Genomic DNA, 24,473 nt, shown 5'->3' with positions numbered 1-24,473 from the left:
ACTGCCCCAGCCCACGGCTTTCTGGGGGCGCTGCCCAACTTTCATTTATGTGCTGCTAAGTTCCACTTCGGCGCATGAGGCAGGTGACCCTCAGAGACTCCAGCTCCTGGACACCAAATTGACAGCACCTCCTCCCCCTTCCTGCTCCAAGGTAGCAGCTATAGTTTGGCCTTCTCCACCACCGGGCCCATCTGCTGCTTGACCCCCACAGCCACTCCAAGAGGGAGGGAGCTATTGCCCATTTTTACAAATAAATGAAGAGGCAAACAGGAGTCAATTGCTTGCCTGAGGTTATGAGTACTCAAACTTAACTGACTCTCTAGAAGAGAGACCAAACCACAAAAAAAAAAACACAGAATCTCAGCCTGCATCCATGAGGGACATTACCTGCTGTCATCAAAACTGTGAGTTAAAAAATTTAAGGCCACGGGAAAGATCTTCCATAAACCTTAATAAAGATTAATGAGACTTTAATAAAGATATATTGTCCAATACGATTCTAAGTGAAAGTCACAAAGACAACATAACCTGATTTTGCTTTAAAGGAAAAGTGTATATGGGAAGAAAAACCAAAGAATGTTCATAGTGAAATCACGGGTAGTTTTTATTTCCTTTTGGAGTGTGTGTCTATTTCTTTAATTTTCTTCAATAAAGATTTAAATCTTTTATAATAAAAAAAGTTTAATAAATTTTTGTTTCGTATTTTAAGAACAAAGCAGAATTTACTCATATGTGAATCGGAGGAATTGTGAATGTGTAAAACGGCCAATTCCTTAATTAATTCCATCTGCTTTGAAATTAGAAGTAAAATATAATACAGTTATAATTATTAAATAGTTGTTGAATTTTATTTATCTAATTTTTAAAAGCAGGCTATGATCCCTCAGTAGAGACTCAGGACTCCACAAAGCCTGGAAGGAAGGCTCAAGCACGTGGGCAGAGCGGGCCTGAGGTCATCTTTGAATCCCTTGGCAATGAGCTGCCAGATAGGAGCCCTGTTCCCAAAAGGTGGCACCTGCCCTGACACATGACCACCCAGGATTATCCCACATGGATTCGGATCATCCAGCCAGGTCCCAATACTTGTCTTTTGAGTTATGTCTCACAACAGTAGTGACGTGTGCAGCTTCAATGACAAGTGTAATTACAGTTATGATGTGTGCAATGCACAAGCCCTCTTCTTCCTTATCCCAGTAGACACTAAGCTCTGGGACAGCAGGGCGGTCTGTCCTGTGGAGACTCTGCCCCTAGCACCCAACACAGAGCCTGAACAGACTATGGCTCAATAAATATTTGTTGAATAAATGAACAACCAAAAGGATAGCATGATTGCTTAGGTCAGTGAGTGAATGGATGAACAAGTGAATTCTGACCTAGAACGAGGTGAGAGGCTGCACTTGGCCAGGTTACCCAGCCAGAGTCCACTCCACAGTGAGATATGAGATGGCCAAGTGACCCTCACATAGCCACCATGTGGTAGACCTGTCCCCAACATCAGCTGGCACTGCTCACAGACAAGGCCATGTGTGACATGGAGGCAAGGGTCATGGTACAACGGGGAGCAAAGGAGAAAAGGTCCCCATCACGCAGGCTATTTCTAGGAGAGATGCATCCAGGCCAGAAAATGCCCCCCGCTGCCCACCTAGGCAGCAGTGTCCATGCGAGTCCAAGGCCTCCACATTAATCTGTGTCACTCCAGCTCTGCGACCAGTGACTCCCTCTGGCAGGGCCTCCCTTCCTCCTATGGGCCTGGCCCCCTGATCTAGCCCTGCTGGTTTCTCTGCGTCCCGACCCTGCCCTGGGCCCAGCTATTCCAATTCTAACAACCTCTCTCTTATTAAGTCACCCAATGAGCCCCGCTGACCTCAACTCTGTAGCCATCTGAGCAGCCAGGCGTTAAATTGCAGATCCAAGAGTGGAAATTGACTTTGTGTCCACGGTGGCTGTGGATACAGACACCACTGGACGGAGAGCCTGTGAGGAAGTCATCCTCTGTGAGGACAGCCTGCCAGAGCTGTTCTAAAGTTGGGAAGGCCTCGATTCTGCCAATTACAGAGATCTTGAAGATTTTACTCAGTTCAAAGAAATACTATGGCTCAAGCAATGGCCTAAAAGGCATTTACTCACTCACACACAGGCTGACTTGGCAATCCCCTCTGGTGGGGCCTGCTCTGATTTATAACTAGCACATCACCTGTTCCGAAAAGATGCTCAAACACCCCAGGTGTCTACACAGCCTCCCCTTGGCTCCAGTTTGCACAGGCCATGTGTGTATTCTGTGAGAATGACAATCTCGGCCACTCACAGCCTTCCCTCTGGCTGTCTCTACTGCCTAGAACCCCTTTTCCCCAAAGGTTTCTTCCTTCCTGATTTCTCAGGCCTCGGAGTGAATATCATCTCAGAGGGATGGCTTCCAGACCATCCCTTCTAATGTGGCTTACAACCCCCATTGCGTGTACCTATCTGATTGATTCTCTTCACAGGACTTATCACTGGCTACAATCATCTTGTTTATTTTCTGCCTCCCTATGCCAGCTCACCACTGGCCAGGTCTAGTTCACTGCTGTGTCCCCAGGTCCAAACATGGTGCTGACACAGAGGAAAAGTGCATTAAATTTGGGTTGGGTGAAAGGGAACGTCCCTTGGTCAGACAATGAATGAGCCAGGCAGACCCAGGCCAAACCAGATCCGGTCTCCGTGGGACATCAAACAAGGAACACGACCAGGGCTATTGGGTCCAGTCAAGGAAGGCCTGAGCCCCTCTGCTCACAGGTCAGCAGGTGACAGTCTGGCTGAGTCAAGTTCCCCGACGTTACAAGAAGTGATCTGCAGTCTATAGGGGCAGGAAAAATCCCCAAATCAGAATGTGTGTCCTAGAGTTTCTAGGCAAGGACGAAACAGAATCTCCATCAGGACTTAACACCGACCAGAAGACTACGCTGCCATTACTATGACCGAGAGAAACAATCAACATAAAACAATAATCAACTAGGACATATGTCCCCAAGGCTACGTCCCCTGCTTCTTTTCTGCTAAATCCCCAACATCCAGACCAGTGCCAGCACACAACAGGCACTTTTGTAAGTATCTTTCTAATAACTTATCTTTTTATTAACTGCCTCCTCCTACGTGGTAAGCACTTTCTATACAAAGATCACTGGTTCTTCAAATCAGCCCTGTACAGCCAGGATTCCTGTCATTACCTCAGAGGTGAATTGAGATGCCCAACCCGCAAAGGAGGACAGGGCAAGGCCTTGAACCCAGGGTGTCAGACGCCAGTCTGAGCTCCCTGACTATGGGCAGCCAGGCCTCCTGCAAAGCCAAACAGTAATAATGACACCGTCAACCAACATCACGTGCCAAACGGGGAACCACTGTGATCACAGTAATCTTTTCAACAGCCTTCTGCGCTCCACAGAGGAGGCAACCGAGGCTCAAAAGGTGAAGTCACCTGATGTAGAGTCTGCAGCTAACAGCTGGCCGGACTGGGACTCCAGCCTAGGTGTTTTTCAGCTCAGAAGTAAGGGCCCTTGGGATTTGGCCACACAACATTCCCATGAAAGGGAAAGGTTGGCATGGAAGTTGGGATCATTTACTACAAAAATCAGGACGCTGTCAAAGAATCTGCACTTTGCCCATGGCTCCTACTGTAGCAAGACAACTCAGGACTCCATTTCCAGTCAGGCCAGCCCTGACACAGGACTTTAGCAGGTCCATTCTCTCTGGGCCTCACTTTGCCCACCTGTTTAACCAGATGACTGGGTTCTAAAGTTTGCGGAATCTAAAATCTTCTCACTCATTTGAAACTAAGTAAATATTAATGTGATGTGACGTTTTTACAGCTTTCTACAGTTTACAAAACACTTTCCCATTGATTAGCTCATCTATCCAACAACCTTGCTGTTAAACTAATAACATCCTCACCTTTCAGAGTGGGAGACAGACTCAAGAGTGTTTTACAGTTAGTCAAGGTCACACAGCTGGTAGGTGGCAGGAACAGAATCTAGATCCTACCCTCATCTAGTGGGCTCTCTCCTCCAACCCAGGCGGCCAGAAGGGGGAGGGTGGAGCCTGAGAAGGTCCCAGGGGTTGTGAGAGACCATCAAGGAGCCCACCCATTCAAGTCAGTAAGAAACGAATCAGCAACACAATAGGCAGTTGACTGGAGAGGAAATAAGACAGCAAATTTTAAAAACTCCCAAAAGATACCAGATTGACAAAGATCAACAAAGTTTAATACCATGCTGTGTTGGTGAAAGGTATGAGGAAACAAGCATTTCTTATTCATTTCGGTGGGAATGTAAAACTGATGTCATTTCAGGAAGGGGGATGTAGCAATGTTCATTAAAATTTTAAATGCACACACCCTTTAACTGGGCAATTCCCCTCTGTGGTATTTACCCTACGCATCCACTCTCACACACACAAAATCCCGCTCAAAGATATTTGCAGCAGACTAGAAGCAACACTAAAGTAGGAATAACCTAAAACCCCGAGAGAGGACTGGCTAAACAAACTACGGTCAGGCCAATAAATGAAGTAGATCTTTATGTACTGATACGAAATGATCGTGAAGATATGTTATTAAGTGGAAAAATGCAAGTTGCACAGCAATGTTCTTAGCTTGGCACCATTTGTGCCAAAAATGGAGTCAGGAAGTTAGACTGTATATATGCTGGTGTCTGCACGGTTTGTCTCTGGAAGAACATGTTAGAAATTGGCAGCAGGGTTGCTCTGGGGATAGGAACACAAGAATGGTAGAAGTGACTTCCATTCGTAACTTACAATTTTTTCAAGCAGGATCATGTTATTACATTTTCAAAATAAATACAAAAGCCAAGTCTACTGTCACTTGCCCACTGAACAATGCTGTATGTTGAAATCAGTATGGAAATTAAGTTGTTAGGTAGCTGGGTCTTCCTGGAACATGCTCTGTGTGACACCCCCTACAAACACACACACACAAATCTCTTCCCCTTGGGTCTGCTCCAATTGCAGCCTGAATCACAAGGTGGATCAGTTAACACTTCAAACAACCCGACTGAGTAATAGAGTCTAAATCAGGAAGCCTGGGTTTGAATGCCTTCTCTACCAGCAAGAGTGTTTATCTTGATCTGTACATATTAACAAATGTATATATAGACGGATGTGGTACAAAGTGTGTGGAATAAAAGCCAACCCTTGAGGATGACTAAATCCTGGGGCATAATGGCGTTCAGTCACATGAAATACTTGGAGGTGCTCAGATATCGTCCAAACCAGATACTGAGTTAAAACCACAGCAGTCGCTGTGGTGGGTGCAGGCTAGTGAAGTCATAATACCACCTTATCTCTACTTATGATTCTACAACTAACAAATAGCTTTGAAATCTATGACACATGCATACAGTAGTAATGCAGGGGTTGTTCCCATTTTATGGGGGCTGGAAGAGGTCATGGTGGGCAACAGTTAAACCTGTTAAACCCCGACTACAGTCTAGGCTCTCTCCTCTCAAGGTCACAGGCAGAAGTCAGCCCATAAATGACTCCTAGGAGGCAGGAAAAGTGTGCCCAAGGAGGGACACTTGGCTGGAGGTGGAACCTACAATGTTAACTTTAAAAAAAAAAAAACCCACTGCTTTTGACTGGTTATTTCCGGGTGCTGGGATTTTTTTTTCCTTTAACCTAATTGCATTCTCTCAAATTTCGATAAATTAATATCTGCCACTTTAGTAACAAGAAAATACAATTTATATAAAAATAAAACAGATAGTCAGGTATTCAGTTGAAAGACATTTAAACACACCAAACTGCTAAGAGTTGTTGTTTCTTAAGGGGAACAGATTACAGGATGGTGGTGGCCTCACTTTCTCTAACAAGTTAGTTCCTAACACTGGAAATTTTTTTCATTATTTAAATTTTTTTTACTAAAAAGATTTTTAACATTAATTTAATTATATAAATACATTACCTGTGTTGGCCAACCAACCAAACTATAAAATGAAGAATTTAAGACAATCAGTTATTTCTCCAAAACACTTTGGGGTTAATAGTGAACTGTGGGGCAATTAAACGTCTGAGTTACAGCAATGTAAAATTTTTGCTTTAAATTCCATAATTTTTAGCTTCCCTTATTACCTGACAAAATTGCTTTTAAATTTTTAACGTGTTCTGTAAGGCTCAGAGCAGAGCTTCTCCTGGATGTAGACAGACCCTGTCTTCCAAGGTGAAGCAGGGCCAGGTCGCCTGCACGGGCACCACCGTGTGTGCACATGGCCCTGCCCATCAGCGCCGCCAGTCTCGCCGTCACCTAATCCACCCGACTGCAAAACGCGGCAGCTGGTAAGGGCCGGAGGGAGTTGTGTAGCTCTGGTGTTGAATTGCCTACTGGCCACATGGTAAGGTAAGTATGGTCGCTGTTTTTCCACTTGATGTGAGCTTTCTTTAAATAATTGCAGATCTCGTGGTTGAGCCAACAACAGCTCTGCATGAGAGACACCAAGGGCCAGGGCCCAAGAATAGCCATCCTGAGCTTCAAAGAGCACTCAAGGCCAAGTCTGCAGACCCCGGGGTATCTGAGAATTCACCGACACCTTCCTTCCCGTATTAAAATATTTTTTTTACTGACAGAGAGGAGAGCTAAAAGGCAATTTTACAGATTACCAAAAAAATGATTCAAGATGGATAAAACAGAACTGTGAGAAAAGGAAGATACCAATTGTAGATAGAATCCTTCAGTAGAGAATTTTGAAGTTCCTGATTTTCACCCAATCTTTCCACCCCCATGAGTGACTTATCCAAATGTTCCATGATTCACTGGGGAGGTTGGAAATCAGGGATTCTCTTGCCTGAAGTTCCTCCTCCGCCTTCTCCTCCTTCCAAAGCCATTCGGTTAAGGCACATGAACCCATGAGAAATGTCTTCCAACTTGCAATTCAAAGAGAAATCAGCACCTGTCACCAGGAAAGAGGATGCAACCTGGGGAGTTAAGACCTATCACGTTGCCTGTCTGAGATGTGACAGTTCCCTAGCTCCATCTGTCTCCACTAACTAACCTTTTCCCTCCTCTCTATCCAGGACCTGGCAGTTCTGCCCCAAGCAGAATTTACAAAAGCAAGACAGCCCCCACAATAGAAAAATAATGAATCACAGCATGGCAGAGATGGGAAAACTCGGGCCCAGAGAGGGGGCCAGACTTCTCCAAGGTCACACAGCAAAGGACAGGCAGAACCTGAACACAGGCCTTCTTCTCAGACTCCCAGGTACAATGCTTTCATCATGGCACTCCACTCATCTCCAGTGCAGCTACAAAATTCCCTCAACAAGATTTTCTCTTCCCTGACTCTAACTTAAAGAAGAATCAATGGAAGTTATACTTTTCTGGGGCAGATGCGACTATTGCAAAAACACACAATGCAAGGATGGTGCAACTCCAAAACAGACTGGGGATCATTGCTCTAAGGAGACAGATAATCCTAGGAACTCAGTCTAGACAAGGCACAGACAGGGATGGCTGAGGGGCCCCTTTAAAACACCATCCCTTCTCCACCAGGTGGACGTGGAGGGCCACAGCTCTCACATTTCTGTCGAGTTCCTACAATAGTGACCTTATTAGGCAAGATATCCCTGGGCCGCAAGTTCTTCATCTGTAAAATGGAAATGAAAACCCTCATGAGGATGTAAACTATGGATGTGAAAATACTATGTGAATTTCACAGTCACAGGCTCAAGTGGCAACAGTGGTGGTAAAGGAGTAATAATAACTTTTATTATGGCAATAATTATCATCATTGCATTTATTGAGGGCTTACTCTGTAAAGCTACTAACCTGGTGGTTGTGTAGGCCTGGCCCCATGACAATGAAGTCCTTTATTGGACAAAGGCCCTCTGTCAGGACAGCTGTGCCCCAGTCTTGCACCCCCACTCCACACCTAGGACCTGGGGACAAGCTGCACAGACCCCAGGGTGATGGCGCTCATTCCGTCCTGCCTGTGAGACCTGGGGAAAACCTGGTCACGATCAAAGTGCCCCTCCCCAAGCCCTCTCCCCACGCCCCCCAAGCAGCCCCCAGCTACGTTCTCGGACTGGAAATCCTAGTGCTCCTGCATGTGACTCCTCCAGGCGCTGAGTTCATCCGATTCATTCTTCACCCTCACGGGAATCCTCCAGCTCATGTCTCCCCTCAGTCACTCACTGCTCATTCACCAGCCACAGGACGTGCTGGGCCTTATGACAGGCTGGTCTCTGCCTAGGATGCCTTCCCCCTTCGTGTCAGCAGTTCCCACTCATTCCTCAATACTCTTCCCGCCACAGGAGCTGTCTGGACACACCCTCTCCGCTGGCCACCCTCCATGGCCACCACAGATCTGTTCTTCCCAGGTCAGGGAACAGGCCTTGTTCAAACCTGCAACCCTGGCTCCCCACCCACTGGGAGTGACTTCAGCATGGACAGAAAAAGGAAGAAGCATCAAATGATAATTCATGGTCTGTAGTGCACGGGGTCTACCAGTTTCCTCCACCAATTTGTCTTCAAACCATCCAGTCACTGATTGTCATAATTATTGTTAATGACACCCAGACACTGCACTAGGCTCTTCAGACAGGATATCTTCTTATGGTTTCAACCACCCATTGAGATACATATTATCCCATTTCACAGGTAAGGAAACTGTGGCCCAGACAAATTAAGGAACATGCCCTAATTCACTCCGCTGCTAAATGACAGACCCTGACTCAGCTCTGGTCTTCGCCACTCTTCTAGTCTGCCTCCCACTGACCCTCAAAACCCAGATTCTGGGCTGAGTCCATCATCTGAAACTGGCTAATATATTGCTCCTCCTCTGGATCACTGAAAATTTCCTGTGGGGTCACCTGAGCAAAGGTCTTTCTTCTTATTCTGGGATGAATTCTAAATCCCCCTCCTCCCTCTTACTATTTTCACCTTGTCCTCGAGCCCACCCAGCTACCCCGACTTGATCCACTAATCTGAGCCTACTTTGGCTCTAGGGAGGGAGCGTCTGGCAAGGTAACACGGTGGTGCTTTAAGTTCACCTGCTTCAGTGCCCAGCCTGCAGACCACCCCCACCCGTACCCCCACAAGTGGCAGATTGCCACATTCCTGCTGGGCACTGGTCTCCAAAGTGCAAGCCAGGCAGCCACTCACACCCGGTAGGACAAAGAGCAAGTGCTGAAGGCTGCAGGCCCAGAGCACTGCTGAACAGGTACCCATGGCTGCACCCACAGGACGGGGAGGAGCTCTTGCCCAACCCTAAGGAGAAAGTGGCGTGAGGTCACCAGGAGACTGGGGCAGAGTCCTCCAGGCAGGGCTCTAGTCACACCTGCCAGATGAGCCCCCGGGGGCCTCTGTGTGGCACGGTCAGCAAAGGAGCTAAATCCCTCCCCCGCCCCACCACTCACCCTCTGAGCCTCAGGCCCTTCACCTGAAGAATGGAGCTAATAGTATTTATCTTCTGAGGTTGCTGGAAGAGTGAAGTGAGCTCAACACAGTGGCCAGTACAGATTAAGGGCTCAACACAAACTGAATGCATTCATTTATTCATTCAAGAAACATCGAATGAATGAATGCCAACCATGTACGAGGCCCTGGGCTAGGCCCTGCAGATCCAGTGGGAAGAAGACAGGCTAGTCCAGTCCTTGTGGAGTTTCCCCTCCTACAGGAGCAACAGGGAACCAATGAGAAACGAATTCATAAACAAGAAAGTATCTGAGAGTGGTAATGCCTTAAAGGAAAACGAACAGGTAAGCAGGAAATGGATAGAGCAGGAGGGTCAGGAAAGGCCTCTCTGAGGAGGTGAAGTCTCAGGCCTGGAGGTGGTGAGGGAGAGCAGCCAGCCTTGGAGCAAGGAGAGCGCATTCCCGGAAGAGGGAAGAGCACGGGCAAAGGCCTCGCTACACTACCTCTTGCAGACTACCTGTTATCACTGGAGCCACCCCTGCCCGCTCCATAGAAGCAGCACACAGAGCTGGGAGGACAGTGAACTGGGCATCAGGAGAAGTGGCTTCTAGTCCCTTTGCTGTCCCTAAACTGCTGTTGGGCCTAGGACCCTGACCAGCAATCTCTGATCTTTAAGGGTCCTGATAAATCAAATGATCACTGGTCTGAGGGTCCACAGATGGCTTGCATTCCCTCAGACTCCCTCTTTTCCCTCTTCTTCCAACCCACGCACCTCTTGAAGTAATTGTGATCCCCCAGCTCCTGAGCTGTCCCATAAGTGGGTATGTAGCTGAGGATCAAGGTCAGATATAGGAATGAAGACAAATACGGAGGGTGCCCAGAAAATGTGTACAAGTAGACACTTTGGTCAACGTTGCTCAAGCGGTAGAGTCCGCTGTAATCAGAAGTGATGGTAACCACCGACGGCTCCACCAGACGCTGATGGTAACCACTTCGAGCATTTCTTGTAAGTGCAGAAGTCAAACATGACTTGTATTCATTGTTTGCTATCGGTATACATGGAGTATTACAATTTTAATAGTTTCTTTCCTTTCTTAAAATGCGTATACATTTTTTTGGCACCCTCTGTATTTGAAAACTGATTCACTACAGGATCCTCCCTGGGCCTCCCTGGGCCTCCATGTCCCCATCTGTAAAATGGAAATACTCCTCTCCTCCTCCCCACAACACAGGATTGATGTGAAGAGCAGATGGATATGCCAGAGAAGGAAGCCGCCCTGCTTTACACAGGCATGGTAACGGGGCCTTCTAGCTATCTGCTCCGTGGTCATCTGTATCCTAAGTGCTACCCTGTACTACGGACAAAGGCAGGAAGGAGCGAGAGGTGAGGGGACCAACAAAAGTAATGCCAGACACTCTACAAACAGTATCTGATTGTTTAGGACCAAAGCAGGGGTGCCATGGGAGGGAGCTTTCTGGAAACAGAAGCTTAAGAGCCTGCTCTCAAAGATTCTCAATCAATAAGTCTGGGATGGCCCCAGATGTAAAACTATTTTTTTTAACTATATTTCAACAGTATTAAAACTATAGTTTAATACAGTTGATTCTGATATGCGCTCATGGTTGAGAAGCACTGATTATTTCTACCAATCATGGGAAGGTACGGTAGGACCTGTTATTATTCCCATTTGGGAGCTGGTTAACTAGGGCACAGAGCAGCTGTCTCGCTCCTTGAATCACACAGCTAATACGTCATAAAGCTAAGATTTGAACCAGACTTTGTGCTCATGCATCACTAGGCAACACGGTTTCTTCAGGCCAATCAGCATTTGCCACAACCTCTTTCTACTAGGCCATGCAGCCTTAGAAATACAAAGGACAACACTCTCACATGAGGAGATAGCAGTCACTTTGTTGCAAAGAAACTTTTTTATGGCTAGACTAAGTCAATCATCTGGGGAGGAATAATGTGTGCTCACAATAAGCTAAGTTTATAGATAACGTTGACACTTTGCCAGCTTTTGTTAGACAGTAATACCAAAACGTATGTCACTCTTCCTTGCTTCCTCGAACAGCAAACACTGAACAGAAAATACCTTTCCTCAGGGATAACATGCTGTCTATGATCCATTAGCTCCGTCCTTTTTTTATACAGTAAGGTACTCAGGAATAAGAGGGCTCCTTGTCGCTTCACTCAAAGGCCCCAAGTGGCTTTCAGGGCTGCAGTCCACGTGCTTCTGCCTCTGTGGAACCGCACCCCTGCCCACTGTCTGCACAGATGCTAACAGAGCTGACCTGCTGCTTCTAATGTCACAAGGCCTGGACAAGACTGCCATGCTTGGTTAGAATTATGCGTAAACTAAGAGCTAATTGGACCAAAGCAAGAAGGGTGAAGGGTTGATCAGATGTGGGAGGGACTGCGTCTTGAGGGGATTCCAAGTAAGGAAAGATAGACATGGCATGGAGTGAATCCTCTTGAACTGGAGAGTACGGTCACTGATCCACCCGAGTGTTCCCTGCCCCTTTTCCTCCCTGAATCCCCCCTTTCTTTCTCCAGAGCGGAGGGCAGCCTGCCCAGTCCCTCTGGAATAAACGACTGGACAATGGACATGAGGCTCACCGTAAAGTGCTTGTTTCAAACTCCCTGGAAGGTACAGGGACATCTGACGGGAGACCTCCTTGCAAATACCGAGACTCTTGGAACTCTTAGCCCCTCCCGAGATGGGCCAGAGCAATGCCCTGACACAGACAGGATTCCTAACAGTGGTTGAACATTTCACAAAGACCTGCCCACTGGAAGTGTGTGCTGATAAAGGTTTCTGGAGGCTCCAAAATGTGTCTACTTTTCATTCTTTTGTGTGCAAGGCTTATCTTGGAGACAAAGTCAGTGGGCTCCTTGTGGGGACCAGTACAATCCCCCTTCACTCTCCTCACCCACACATCCTAGCACAGCTGCAAGTACGGAGATGGAGCCTCTGGAGCCAGGCAAATGGTCATTGAATTTTCTGAAAGATCAAACAGCATTCATTCAATATTTATCAAATAGTCGACAAATATTTATTGGGAGTCCTTCAGTGTGCCAGGAACTGTGAAGGCACTGGGGGATTTGATGGTGAACCAGCTTGATGGGGTCCCTTTCCTTAGGGAGCTCTGGTCCTGACTGGGCCAGAGAGAAGAATAAACATACAAACAAAGGTGATCACAGGCTCACACCAGAGTTTTACATTTAACAATGCTCCAGGGGAGGCCAGGGATGGAGATGGACCTGGCACACAGTAGGCCCTGAATAAATATTCTCTCCCCATTCAAATCTCCCCCAAAGCAAGTCCTCTTCTGCAGCCTCATCTCAGCTGCAGAGGCCCCTACACTACACCTTCTCTCCCACATGCCACTCACTTCCACTGAGCCCTACCCCAGCCCCCGCCACTGAGGTCAAGTGCAGATGCCTCTTTCCCATTATCCCCATTCCACTTTTCTCTATGTGTTCAGCTGGATTAGCCACACTGCAGTGGTTAAGACCATGTACTCCAAAGCCAAGCAGACCTAGGTCCAAATCCCAGCCTTACTACTATTTGCCTGGGTGATTTGGGACGAGTCACTGAACTTCTCACAGACTCCGTTTTCTTGTTTGTCATAGTACCAACCTTACCAGGTAGCTGAGGATTAAACAAGATAAGGTACCTGAAGGTCCTAGCTTTGTACCTGGCACATACCAAGTGGTCACTAAGTCAGCTATGTTCTGTGATTACTGTATTACTCCTCACTGCCTGCCAAGTCCAAACTCCTCCCCAGGACATGCAAAGCTCTCCTGTTTGGCTAGTTTTCCATCTTTTTAGTTTTGGGGTGGCTGGAGGGCAGATATAAGCTCATCGGGGTGACAAGTACAGAGTGAAGTACGGAGTGAAGGCAGAACACACAACGCATCTGTAACAGACTGTGGGATCACAGAGCAAAAAGGGGCCACTTCTGAGAGGGGGGATTAAGGGAGGTAGCACTTGAGAGGACCTTGAAGGATGCAGTTGGCAATGGGGACGGGAGGGCTTGGCATAGGAAAGGAACTGCAGAGCAGCACCAGCACCACAAACTCTGGAGTCAGCCTCAGTCTACTTAACTGTAAAATGGAGATAAAAGTGGGGACTACTTCACGGGTTCCTCTGAGATTAAATGTGATTGTACATGTGAATAATTTAGCTCAGGGCCTGGCAAAGTAATTGCTTGGAAGTGTCAGCAGCTGTTAACTGCTCTCATCACCATTAATGCTGATGGATATAGCTGAAGATGAGGCTACACCGGGAAAACCTTAACAAGGGTCCATGTTAAGAATATCCCGTTGTGCTGCTCTTGCAGCAGTGGGTACAGGGTTGCATGGTCACACAGTACTTGATGAATAGATGGATGGATAAGCATCTGAGACCTCGAATGCCACAGCCAGGAGTTTGCTCTGCAGGTCCTGCAGGGTGGGCCTGCAGATGTTTTGAGCAGGGGCTGCTGTGCCTGGGATTGCCACCCCAAGATAGTAAGTGGCACCCTCCATGTCACCCTCAGTGCCAAGGAGCGAGGGCAGGGCCCTCCCCCAGTGACCTGGGTACCACAGTTCCCGGTGAGGATCCTGAGACCAAAAATAAAGGCTCAAGCAGCCACGTTGCCAAGGCTGTTTGCCATGGCAACATCAGGGAGCCACTCGTGGGCTGGCTGCTGCAATTGCTCAGGGCCTGGCTTCTACCATCTCCTTGCTCTCCCTCTGCTACATGACTATGTTCTGCCAGGCCAGCACAAGGGAAAAACACGGCTGCAGAGCTGCCGAGGAACGTCCATCTCAGCCAAGCAGGGCTTGCCTGGCTGAGTTCCCAGACAGTGGGTCCCAGACAGTTGAGTGTCTGCCACACAGAGCCAGCGAAGCAGACAGCAGCCGGGGGTCCTGTCCTGCCTTGGCTGGGTGATGTGACAGCATCCCCTGCTCTGCTCCAGGTCTGTTTCCTCACTTCAAGGCATTGAGCAAGACCGTCTCTCAGGTACTCGTGAAAGCTCCAATTTACACCGGTATTTTACATCGTTGTCATTATCATATTATAGTGGCTGCCATTTATTGAGTGCTTACTATATGTCAAGCAATGCTGTAGGCTTTATTTACCCTCTGCAGTTAGCCTTCGAACATACTATCATCTCCAATGTAGCATATGAGGCAACTGGGGTCAGAGAAATTAGACACGTGCTCAAGGTCACACAGATAACACGTGGTAGACCCCTGATTTAAACCCTTGGCAGTTAAACTCCAAAGCCCAGAGCTCTTAACCACTGTCTCATCCCTTCAAGCAGCATCTAACTGGATTTGGCTTCCTCGAAGTATTATAACACTTGCTAAGGCTGGATGGATTCCTCTTCCCCCAGAAGTTTAGCGGGAAGAAAAACATAATCCTCTAGAAGATCAAGGACCAAGAACTTGGGTGGGAAGATAAACAGCAGAGTCCGCATTAGATGTGTCTGTTTTTAATACTAACAATGGCTCCTAATGACTGAGTTATTTCTAAATACCTCACAAATACTGTCTCTGTTAGTCTTCATCAGTCCCATTCCCTAGGTGAAAAAACTGAGGCACAAAGAAATCTTGTGCCAAGGCCACAGGGCTTGCCCCAAGCAGACTTCAATCCTGGGGTTCAAAGCCCTCAGTTACCTAAACAAATAATTAGGCCAAAGGTTTTTTCCTTACCTAAAAGACGGAGCCTTCAGGGTAATCAATGGCTCTGTCCTCCCATGTAGTCATCCTGGTCTCCTATTCTAGACCTGGTAGCAACTCAGTTTCTGCCCTGAGGAAAGGGCGGGCAGGGAGCCCAGGAGTCCAGCTGCTCCCAGGAGCCTGTACATTCAGGGCCTGGCCCAGCAGTGTGACTGCCCGCCAGGTCCCTCCTCCCAACTGGGAACCCAGGCTGCTGACCCTGAGGTCCTGTCTCTCTCATTCAGTGGTCCTGAGAAATGAGAAAACCCAAGGTTAACTGCAAGGGGAGTGAGTGGGGACCTTTGGGGTTTGGGAACAGTGAGAACAGACAGAAAATGCAGCCTGTTCAGGGCTAGGGGGTGGACTGCACTCCAGGGTCCCATAGCCACCCTTGGCAACAGTGTCTCTCCCAGGACCATCCACCCTGTCACCTCCCCCAGAACGAAGACACCCCCACCAACAAGTCCTAATACTGGAAGGGAAGTGGCCAGGGAGTGAGGGACTTGGGCCTCCTGCAGCTGGGTGGCTTCTCCTTCTGTGCCTTAGTGTCCCTTCTCCTGGAAAAGGCAGTGGTAGATCTGAGGTGCTCTAAGGGACCTCTGGAGCCTAGTCAGACAGGGAGCTCGGGCCAACGTTCAAATCCCAGGTTAGACACTCACTACTGCCTGGACCTTGAGTGACTTACGCTCTATGCCTCAATTTCATTACTTACAAAGTGGGGAAAACAGAAACCACCTTACAGTTGTCGGAAGACACCCATGCGATAGTAATCAAGTCTCTTCGCAAATACACCCTGCAGTTGTCAGAGATGACATGATGTGATGTACGAGTGGATGGCTCCAGGCCACGCGTCTAAAACAGCTGCAGCTGGGTGATGGAGGCATGGGGGTGACCTAGTCGGTTCCCGCCACTGGCTCTTTCTGTATGAGTTTGACATCTTCCATTGCAAATTGTTTAGAATACGAAGTTCTTTTCAAAGATCCTGACACCTAATCACATAAAACACTCTTCTGCTCAAAAACTCGTCTACTTAATGGGTAACCACAGAGCTAGTGTAGGATAAAAATATTATTTCTTGCCGTCCCAGAGCTGTCAATCTAGTCATAGGGGATAAAAGAGCGCAGGAACTCCAGGATACTAAGTGGCACCTTCCTCGTTGGTGGTGGAGGCAGAACAGTTAGCTTAAAAGGTTTCCCAGAGAGAACAGGGATAGGTGGGGGCTTGAAGCGCAGGTAAGCTATGAGTACATCATAATGGTGGGGGTGGAAGCACAGAGAAGATACTCCAGGTCATTCCACAAGCATTCATTGTTTCTCCTCTCTCAGGAACACATGGTTTGAAGATACAAAACCAGAAGTGTCTGCCCTGACGGGGCTCATGGGCCAGCATATTTGTTCACTCAGTGAGGATTTTGAATGACTGCTGTGTTTTGGGCACTTGTCTACCCAGTGTGGGGAAAGAGTGCCGAATGAAACAAAAATCTTTGCTCTTGTGGAGCTTAACAATCTGGAGAGATTTCCTAAATAACACTTAATGTGACCCCCATTTAGAAGAGACGCATCCATTATTTGGTGCTTATTATAAGCCAGGCATTGTGTTAGGTGCTTAAAACCCATTTTGTCGTTTTGCTTTTCATTGACTCCCTGCAACAACCTCGTGAGGGAAGTAATATTTATCTTTTCAGATGAGAAAAATGGAAGCTCGGAACGGTTACGGGACCCGCCAAAGGTCTTACAGCCAGCGATTTGAACAACCAGGCCTCAAATCCAGGCAGGCTGCCTGCAAAGTGAATGTGACGCTGCCACACTTGGGTCGCAGTTGGGCCTGGAGCTGACCAACAGGGCCATCACCAAAACAATGACTTGGGGGCTGGGTCTTGCCGGATGAGTAATGGAAATGGAGGAAATGCAGACAGAAGAGCCAGGAGCGCATGAGCCTAAGCTTCCTGGGAGAAAATTCCTGACATATTCTGGGTGGACCAGGAGCCCAAAGGGAAAGCAAACAACTGAGGATAAAATTGGGAACCTAACTCTCTAACTTCAAGTACCTGGAGGCCCTTGAACATGAGGTTGAACGTTAGGCGTTAAGTGAAAAGTACTGGGGAGCCATGGGTGGTGTGTGAGCAAGGGAATGACATCAGTCATGCATTCTGGGACAGATCCGCCATCAGTGCTGAGGACAAGTGGGAGGGGGCAAAGTCTAAGATCTATCTGGTAGTAATTGCAGGAATCTACTTGTGAATGGATAAGGACCAAGACCAGGAGAGGGAGAGAGGAACAGAGAGGTCAATCCAATCCCATTGATTCTGGGTGTCCGCAGGACGGATGTGAGGCACTCAACTATCTTAAAGGGGAGTGATAGTAAACAACTCCGCTCATTCTCTTCCAAATGACTTTATTTGGGTTCCCTTCATCATTGCATAACAAGAATTGTGCTTCCTGTTTTTACATTTAAAAAGATTGCATGGATGGGAGTTAGTTCTCTGTTTGATCCTGCCCTTCTAAAGTGCTTCAAAGAGAGAATTCCAAGTCTTGTGAGCAGCAGGCTGATGTTCATTTTGCATATATTATAGTATTTAATTCTCAACCCTGAGTGTTAGGGCTTATTAGCCCCATTTCACAGATGGAGAAACTGAGGCTTAGAGAAGCAGGGGGACTTCTGAGTTCTGCCTTGTCTCTATGTACTGTGCGGCCATTTGCTTAAGGTGCTAGAAGTACAAGAATTACAGAAATAGAAAGAAAGGTGTCCCCATCTTCACGGAACTTGGAGTCAAGCAATCTGGAAACCTCCTCCACTGATCGTGGTTCTTCTAATTACTCAACAGGTAGTGTAGGTAAACCGTCATTAGCAAGTCTGTGAGTTCTCTGAAATTGTAAAATCCTCATCTATAAAATGGGAATAATAATAGCGCCTACCCTTTGTAGAATCTTTATGAGAATGAAACATAATAATGCAAATAGAAAGCTGGGCAGAGTGCATGGCATCTAGATGCTGTTCAATAAATGTCACTGATGATGATGATGATGATGATGACGATGATGGAGATAGCTATTAGCCTGCAATGCTGGTGTTATGAGCTGACTTCCAAGACCAAGCCCCCATTTGCAAGGCTGCTTCTGACTCAAAGCAGTATTCTTTCTATTATTCCGGAGAGAGAAGGAAAAGGGTGACTCACGTTCTGGCAATGGGGGAGCTTCTGGCTGGCTTGCACCAGCTAGGGAGAGGAGGGCCCCAAGGTGAAGGGGAAATATGAGCCCCCAGTTGCTGGGCCGTTGCCTTTCCTGGGTTTCACAGGCATCCTGATCATTAGCACTAGTGAGGAAGCTCCAGTGAAAATAGAGCCCGGGCCTCTGATAAACAGAGCCAGCAAACAGTTACTCCCCCCCGGTCTCACACAGGTGAAGGGTAGGCAAAGGCACGCAGCAAAGGCTGCACTTCAACCTGCACCTACAGATGGCTACAACTTTGACTTGGAAAAGAAGTTGGACCTGCTTTGGGGGTTGTGGAGGCAGCAATATTCCAGACCTAGCAAGTAAACACGAGGACTTCAAGCCATTTTCCCAATTCTCCATGTGGCAGGGACCCCTTCTGAGTGTTCAGGTCTAGTTTTAGAACAATGAGGGGATAGGATACCAATTGAAAAGTGAACCAAGTTTACAAACACGGCGTTTTACAGAACAGAACCATAAATGGCCCATAATCATATGGGGGAAAAGTTCAGCATCACAAATAATCAAAAAACTGCACATTAAAACAATAAGGGTGACAGAATTTATTGATGAACTGGTAAAAATGAAAAACAATAAAAAAAACCAAGAGTTACCTGGGAATGGGAAACCAGGCATTCCCACACAATGCTAGTAAGTGTGTAAATTAGCACAATCTTTCTAGAAGGCAAACCAGAAATGTGTTTACCGAATGCCTGCATAGTTCATTTGACAGAGTAATTTCACTTCTAGGAATTTAAATAAAGGAAAGACATATGCAAAGATATTCATTTCAGTACAGCTTATAATAGTAAAAAAAAAAAAAACACAAAAAACAGCTTAAATGACTAACAATAAAGGACTGATTAAATACATTTTGGTTCAACCCTCAATGATACTATATAACCACTAAAATATTATATTAAGTAAGATATTAACTGATGTGGAAAGGCAGTCACAGTATATTGTTTAGAGGAGGAAAAATAAACAAGTTACAACAGTATGATTCCAAGTTACAATTAGTATATAAAGAATGACTCCATTTTTCTACAAAGATATAATCAACAGGAATCAATAGGAAAGAAAAAAAGTCTGAAAAGTACATATACATAAAAATTAATAGTGGTTATTTCTGGGTAAGATTACGTATTTTCAATTTCTTTCTTAATGCTTGCCTATATTTTCTAACAATTCTACAATTAAATATTTTTAAACCATAAGAGGTTTTGGACCAGATGATTTATAAAGTTCCTGCCAACTCTGACATTTTGGGCATCTATGATTGATGTCCCAAGCAACTTCAAACAACCCATATTTAGTGTGGGCTTACTGCGTGGCCTTTGGAGCCTAAATCATTGCCCACAGCTGCAGCCCTTTGCATTCCTCTCTCCCCATACTCCCTGCCCAGCTGTCTCCCCAGTCGGCCTGGGAGCTTCCTCTGTCTGTAATTAATGTGCCTAGCCAAGAGCTGAGCAAAGGAAGTCAGAATGGTGACAGGTGCCATGGGGGCACAAAGAGATGACAGGCACAACTCTAGCTCGAGAATCTTATTGGGACACAGGACTCACACGCAAAATGCTTGGTTGTATAACACAAACTAAGAAAACCAGAGGTGAGAGAAAGAAAGCAGGGAAAGCCAGGCTGGGAGGGCCCACTAGATAAGGCCATGCAGGATGGGTGGGTGAAGGCACTGCAGGCAAGGGGCACAGCCTGAGCAAAGGTAAAGCCAACCCAAAGTCCTCTGGAATACATGTACCAAACCTTTCCAAGAAACTTTCACAATCCTTGGTCTGCTGGATTTCTGAACTTTGGCCCGAATGGGTAAAAGTTGAGTCTATTAAACAGAAGTGCTCCCTCTACCTAACCCTGGATTAGCCACCAAAGACAACAAAAGTCTTGGATAAAGACAATAAATTACCTTTTTATTCACTTTCCCTACCCCTTCCAAAGGGAGGCGGGGAGGGTGCGGGAGAGAACTGCAGGAACCAGACATCTCACATGCAAACAGTGCTCACCCCCACCACCAGGCCCTTGGCTTCTCTTGCTGGCACTACCATCCCCATTTGACAGATGGAGGAAAGGAGGCTCGGAGAGTTAAAATGGCTTGATCCGGGGTCACCCAGCCAGAGAGTGGGGAAGGCGACTCCACTCAGGCCTTCTGACTCCAAGTCCAGTGCTATTTCGAGGTAACACACAGGACCTGGAGTCAGGAGCCCTGGGTGGCTCTGTCACCCGCTGGCTGCGTGGTCCTGCACAAGCCGCTCACCCCTCACAGCCTCTATCCCCAAACTGTAAAATGAGGAGGAGGCACGCGATGACCCGCCCAGGTCTTCTTCTGGCTGGGCTTTCTGAGCCTTCTAGGGGCGGCTGCAAACTCTCCCTATCAATTACATTTCCCAAGTTAGGCCGGCAAAAATCACCAGAAGAGCCTCAGCCTGTCACGTGGTTAAATAAAAAAAGCAAACGTCCCAGATTAACTTTCACTGCGCTGCTTCTGCTGACACCTGATTACCCAATTTTCTAGTTTCCTTGGGTGAAATAGCCCTACTGGGTAGGCCTGCTGGGCGTCTAAAAGGGCAAATAATTAATTATTGGTGGACCGAAGAACACTGAAGATGGAGTTAAAACCTGGAGTCGAGTCCATAATGGACAGCTCTTGCTCTGGGTCCCTGAACGCGTCTCCGGCTATTTCAGGCCTCCTTCGCCCGCGTCTTAGTCGAAGGTTTGGGGACATTCGCAGACAAGCGCCAGGACTGAGGACAGAACTTCCCCAGGGGCACCTCTGCCCCTCCCGCACCCAGTCCCCCTCGTCCCCGGCTGTCGGCGGGGAGTTAGGGGAGTGGGGGGCTGTGGGGAACCGTAGTGGTGCTGGTGCTGGGACTGGGATCGGCCTTCCGCGCAGAACTGGGGTCGGGACGTGTGGCGGCGCCCGGTGACCGCCAACGGAGCTCCACTGCAGTTTCGTCAGAGGTAAAGGTACGCGCCCGGCGCGCGCAGCGTGTGCACACAAACATACACACCCGCGCGCGCAGCCCACTCAGCACACACTTACCCCCACCCCCGGCCTTGAGAAGAGCGATCACACTCCATCGGCCCCTTCAGCCCCTGCCTAGAACCCACCCGAGAGCGCCCGCCACGGACCACGAGGCCCCGCCGCTCCCTGACGCATGGACGTCTGCAGCGAACGACGGACGGCCTTCTCCCGCGTGTGGCAGGCTTGCTCTCCGCGACATCCCGCCACGCCGCGCCATCCCAGCCGCCAGCCGGGAGTCCGCCCGGAGCTGAACCTCTAGGCTGCCGCGTCCCCTCCAAGTCGCTTCTCCCGGCTAGGAGTCAGCTCGCAAGCCTCTCCCCGCCCACCCGGTCCCATGACAGCTGCTGCCGCCCAAAGACAGGCAGATTATAACAAGAAGCAAAGTTTCCCTCTCAGCCCTCCCACCCCCGCCCCCTCCGTCTTCCCCCTCCCTTCCAGTGTTATGCAAAACGAGCCGGCACTGGCACTCAGACTCCAGGTACCAAACCAGCCCTCGCGAGCCGCGCCCGGTTCCACCCGGCGGCCCCTCTCGGAGCCCAGGCGTGCGCCCGCATCCGGGATCTCACACTCGGCGGCGCCGCATCCTCATCCTCCAGGCTTCCCGCAACCTGGCGCCCAGAGAAAAAGCCTTAACTAGGGGGCCAAACTTTACGCTTGCAACAGGCATGGGGCTGGGGAAACCCAAGGAAGGGGTAGGGGGCGCGCACACCTAGTGCAGGCATTTTCCGTAGCTACTTGTCCCAACAGCACACACACACACACACACACACACACACACTCGCCTCGGTCACCAAGTCACCAGCTCCCTCAGTACCCCCCACACACACACCAGCACACCACAGCACCTTCTCCTGTCACGCGCGTGTCGCCGGCCGAGCTCCCAGGCGCAACCAGAGCCCGGGACGCCGCCTGGCCTTCCCTTCCCCCCAACACCGCCAAGCGCGCACCCGGGCCGCGCGCCGCAGGGGGACCCAGGCGCCCCCAGACAGTCCTTCGTCCCCCATCCTGCCTTGCTTTTCCGCCGGGGGGTTCAACCAGGTAGCGAAACCAGGAAGGTGCTATCCCCGCTTGCCATGTCCACGTGCCCCTCAGACCCCTATGCCCTTAGCAGACAACTGGCAGCAAACTCCGCGCTGCAGGCGCCGATTGAGCCATGGAGCCGATGCGGAGCCAAGGGGGGACTGGAGACTGGAGGACGAGGGGACTCTGAGGACGGGGGCCGGCGCCTGTGCCGGGGCCACAAGTCCACGTGAAAGTACGGCAGCAAGTGCCGGAAACCTGAGGGCGCGCCTCCAGCACCCAGAGCTAGCCTGAGGGTACCCCACACCTTGGCGCGACTTCGCCTCTCCAAGGAAGCGCGGTACCCCCCCATCCCAGCTCTGCCAGCGGGGGGTACGGATTCCAAGCGACCGAGGCTAGACCCTACCCAGCGACCGTAGCACCCCCAACGCTCCAGCTTGCGCAGGGGAACCTCCAGCTCCCTGCCCCCTTAACGGAGCACATCGCAAGGTGCAGGGAAGGGGGACTCTGCAGCCTGGAACCCCCGACCCCTCAATGCGCCCACTGCTGCCTCCCGGTCTCCGCGGCTGCGGCGGCAGCCCCCGCAGCTCAGCACCCCTAGCACCCGGCCCGCGGCCCCAGCTGGCTGTACCTGCGTGTCGGCGAGATAGTTGAGGAAGAAGGAGGAGAGCTCTTCGTCCAGCAGCGCGCCGCAGTCGTTCCCCGCCATCTTCCAGCCGCGGCTGCAGCGTGCCGCGGAGTCAGCGCCGAGCGGGCCGGGGGGAGGGAACCAGCGAGCTAGCGAGGAAGGCGGGAGGAGGGAGCGAGGCCCGCGGGAGGCGGAGGGCGGAGCTCAGGCCCCGGCTGCCGCAGGGCCGCTGGCTGCGGGGGCGGGGCCGCGCGGTGCCTGAGCGAGCCGGGAGTCGCGCCCCCACTTTCCTGCGCCACGTCTGGAGCGGTGATCCTCGCTGGCAGCCCCTAGCCGGGAGGAAAGCGCCCGCAGCCCGGTGACGGTGCCCAGCCTGCAGCCCGATGCCTGCGCAGCAATGCGGGTAGCCCCCCGCTTTTGCCAGAGCGAATCACGTTGCCTTAGCGTTGGGCGGGTCCTTCGAGACAACCTGCTTCTGCACTGCTGGGGAAACTGAGGCCCGGGAAAGCAGAGGACCTTGTTTGAAGCCACAGTGCACTTCAATAGCAAAAAGGCAAAGCTAAGATCTGACTGCCCCGGAGGCTTGAGTTTCTCTACCGGGGCTGCAAGGCCAGAGAAGAAGGGATACCATAGGTCAAAGGTGGAGAAATCAGGGAAGGCTTCTTGGAAGGGGTGGCATTTTTTTATCTTTTCCTTGAAAGAGGTGTTGTTGACCCATATTCTGTTAAGTTTGGCCATCTCTCTCTCTCTCAAGGCTCCCTCAGTGCCCTACACCCTTTAAAAAATAAAAACAAAAACAAAAAACTACAATGACTTCTCTTGCCATGGGCCACAATGCCTTGAAGTAGCGAGGCTCCTAAGGGCTTCCCGTTAAACATCTCTCAATGGGCCTCTACACACTGAGTGTTGCCTCCATTCACCTAGTAACCACATCTTCAGGGCCTCCTCCCCCACTGTCCCTCAGACTGTCAGCCCATTCTCAATCCCCCATCATGGGTTCCCTCTGCCCAGCAGGCTTTGCCTCTAAAACACTAGCCCCAGGTGCCTTTCTACATTTGTTTCAGTGAAGATTTGATCCATATGTCTCTCCTTACTAGACTCCAAGACCCATGAAACTAAGGCCTGAATCTGCTTTTGCACTTGTCATGTCTCCAGTGCCCAGCACATAGTAGGTACTTAATAAATAATTTATGAACTAAAAACCCAGAGAATCGTGATCCCCTCACCAAACATTGTATAGATAAGGAAACTGCCCAGAGTCAGGGTGCATATGGAGTGTCTGAGTCAGAACCCAAACTCAGGCATCTTGACTCTAGCCTTGAACTCTCATCTTCAGGGCCTGCAATTTGCCAGGCAGGAGATGAGGGCATGGCCTGGATAAAGGCATGAAGGCGGGAAGAATTAGACCTGTTTTATTGGGCAGGCCTGCCTCCTGCTCTCCCCTTACCTGCTCTCATAAGGGCTGCCCCACCCTGCCC

General features: G+C 49.3%; 1 protein-coding gene across 2 annotated transcripts in view; it reads right to left on the bottom strand.

The window, feature by feature from the left end:
- The window catches only part of PPARGC1B (PPARG coactivator 1 beta), a 96,060-nt gene extending 72,378 nt beyond the window's left edge, over positions 1–23,682 (bottom strand). Inside the window, exon 1 of one of the 2 annotated variants that reach the window (XR_004421928.1) lies at positions 22,999–23,682. Coding sequence is in view for 1 of the 2 variants with exons in the window: in XM_033095938.1 (XP_032951829.1) it covers positions 22,999–23,076 (78 nt within the window). In the remaining variant the exon portion in view is untranslated. The remainder of the gene's footprint in view (positions 1–22,998) is intronic. The other variant, XM_033095938.1, reaches the window with a different exon arrangement.
- Between the last annotated feature and the right edge of the window lie 791 nt (positions 23,683–24,473).

The sequence above is a fragment of the Rhinolophus ferrumequinum genome, chromosome 24 (genome assembly GCF_004115265.2).
Source record: "Rhinolophus ferrumequinum isolate MPI-CBG mRhiFer1 chromosome 24, mRhiFer1_v1.p, whole genome shotgun sequence".
NCBI lineage: Eukaryota > Metazoa > Chordata > Mammalia > Chiroptera > Rhinolophidae > Rhinolophus > Rhinolophus ferrumequinum.
The sequence above is the reverse complement of the archived record's forward strand: the minus strand, read 5'-3'. Positions and strand labels throughout refer to the sequence as shown.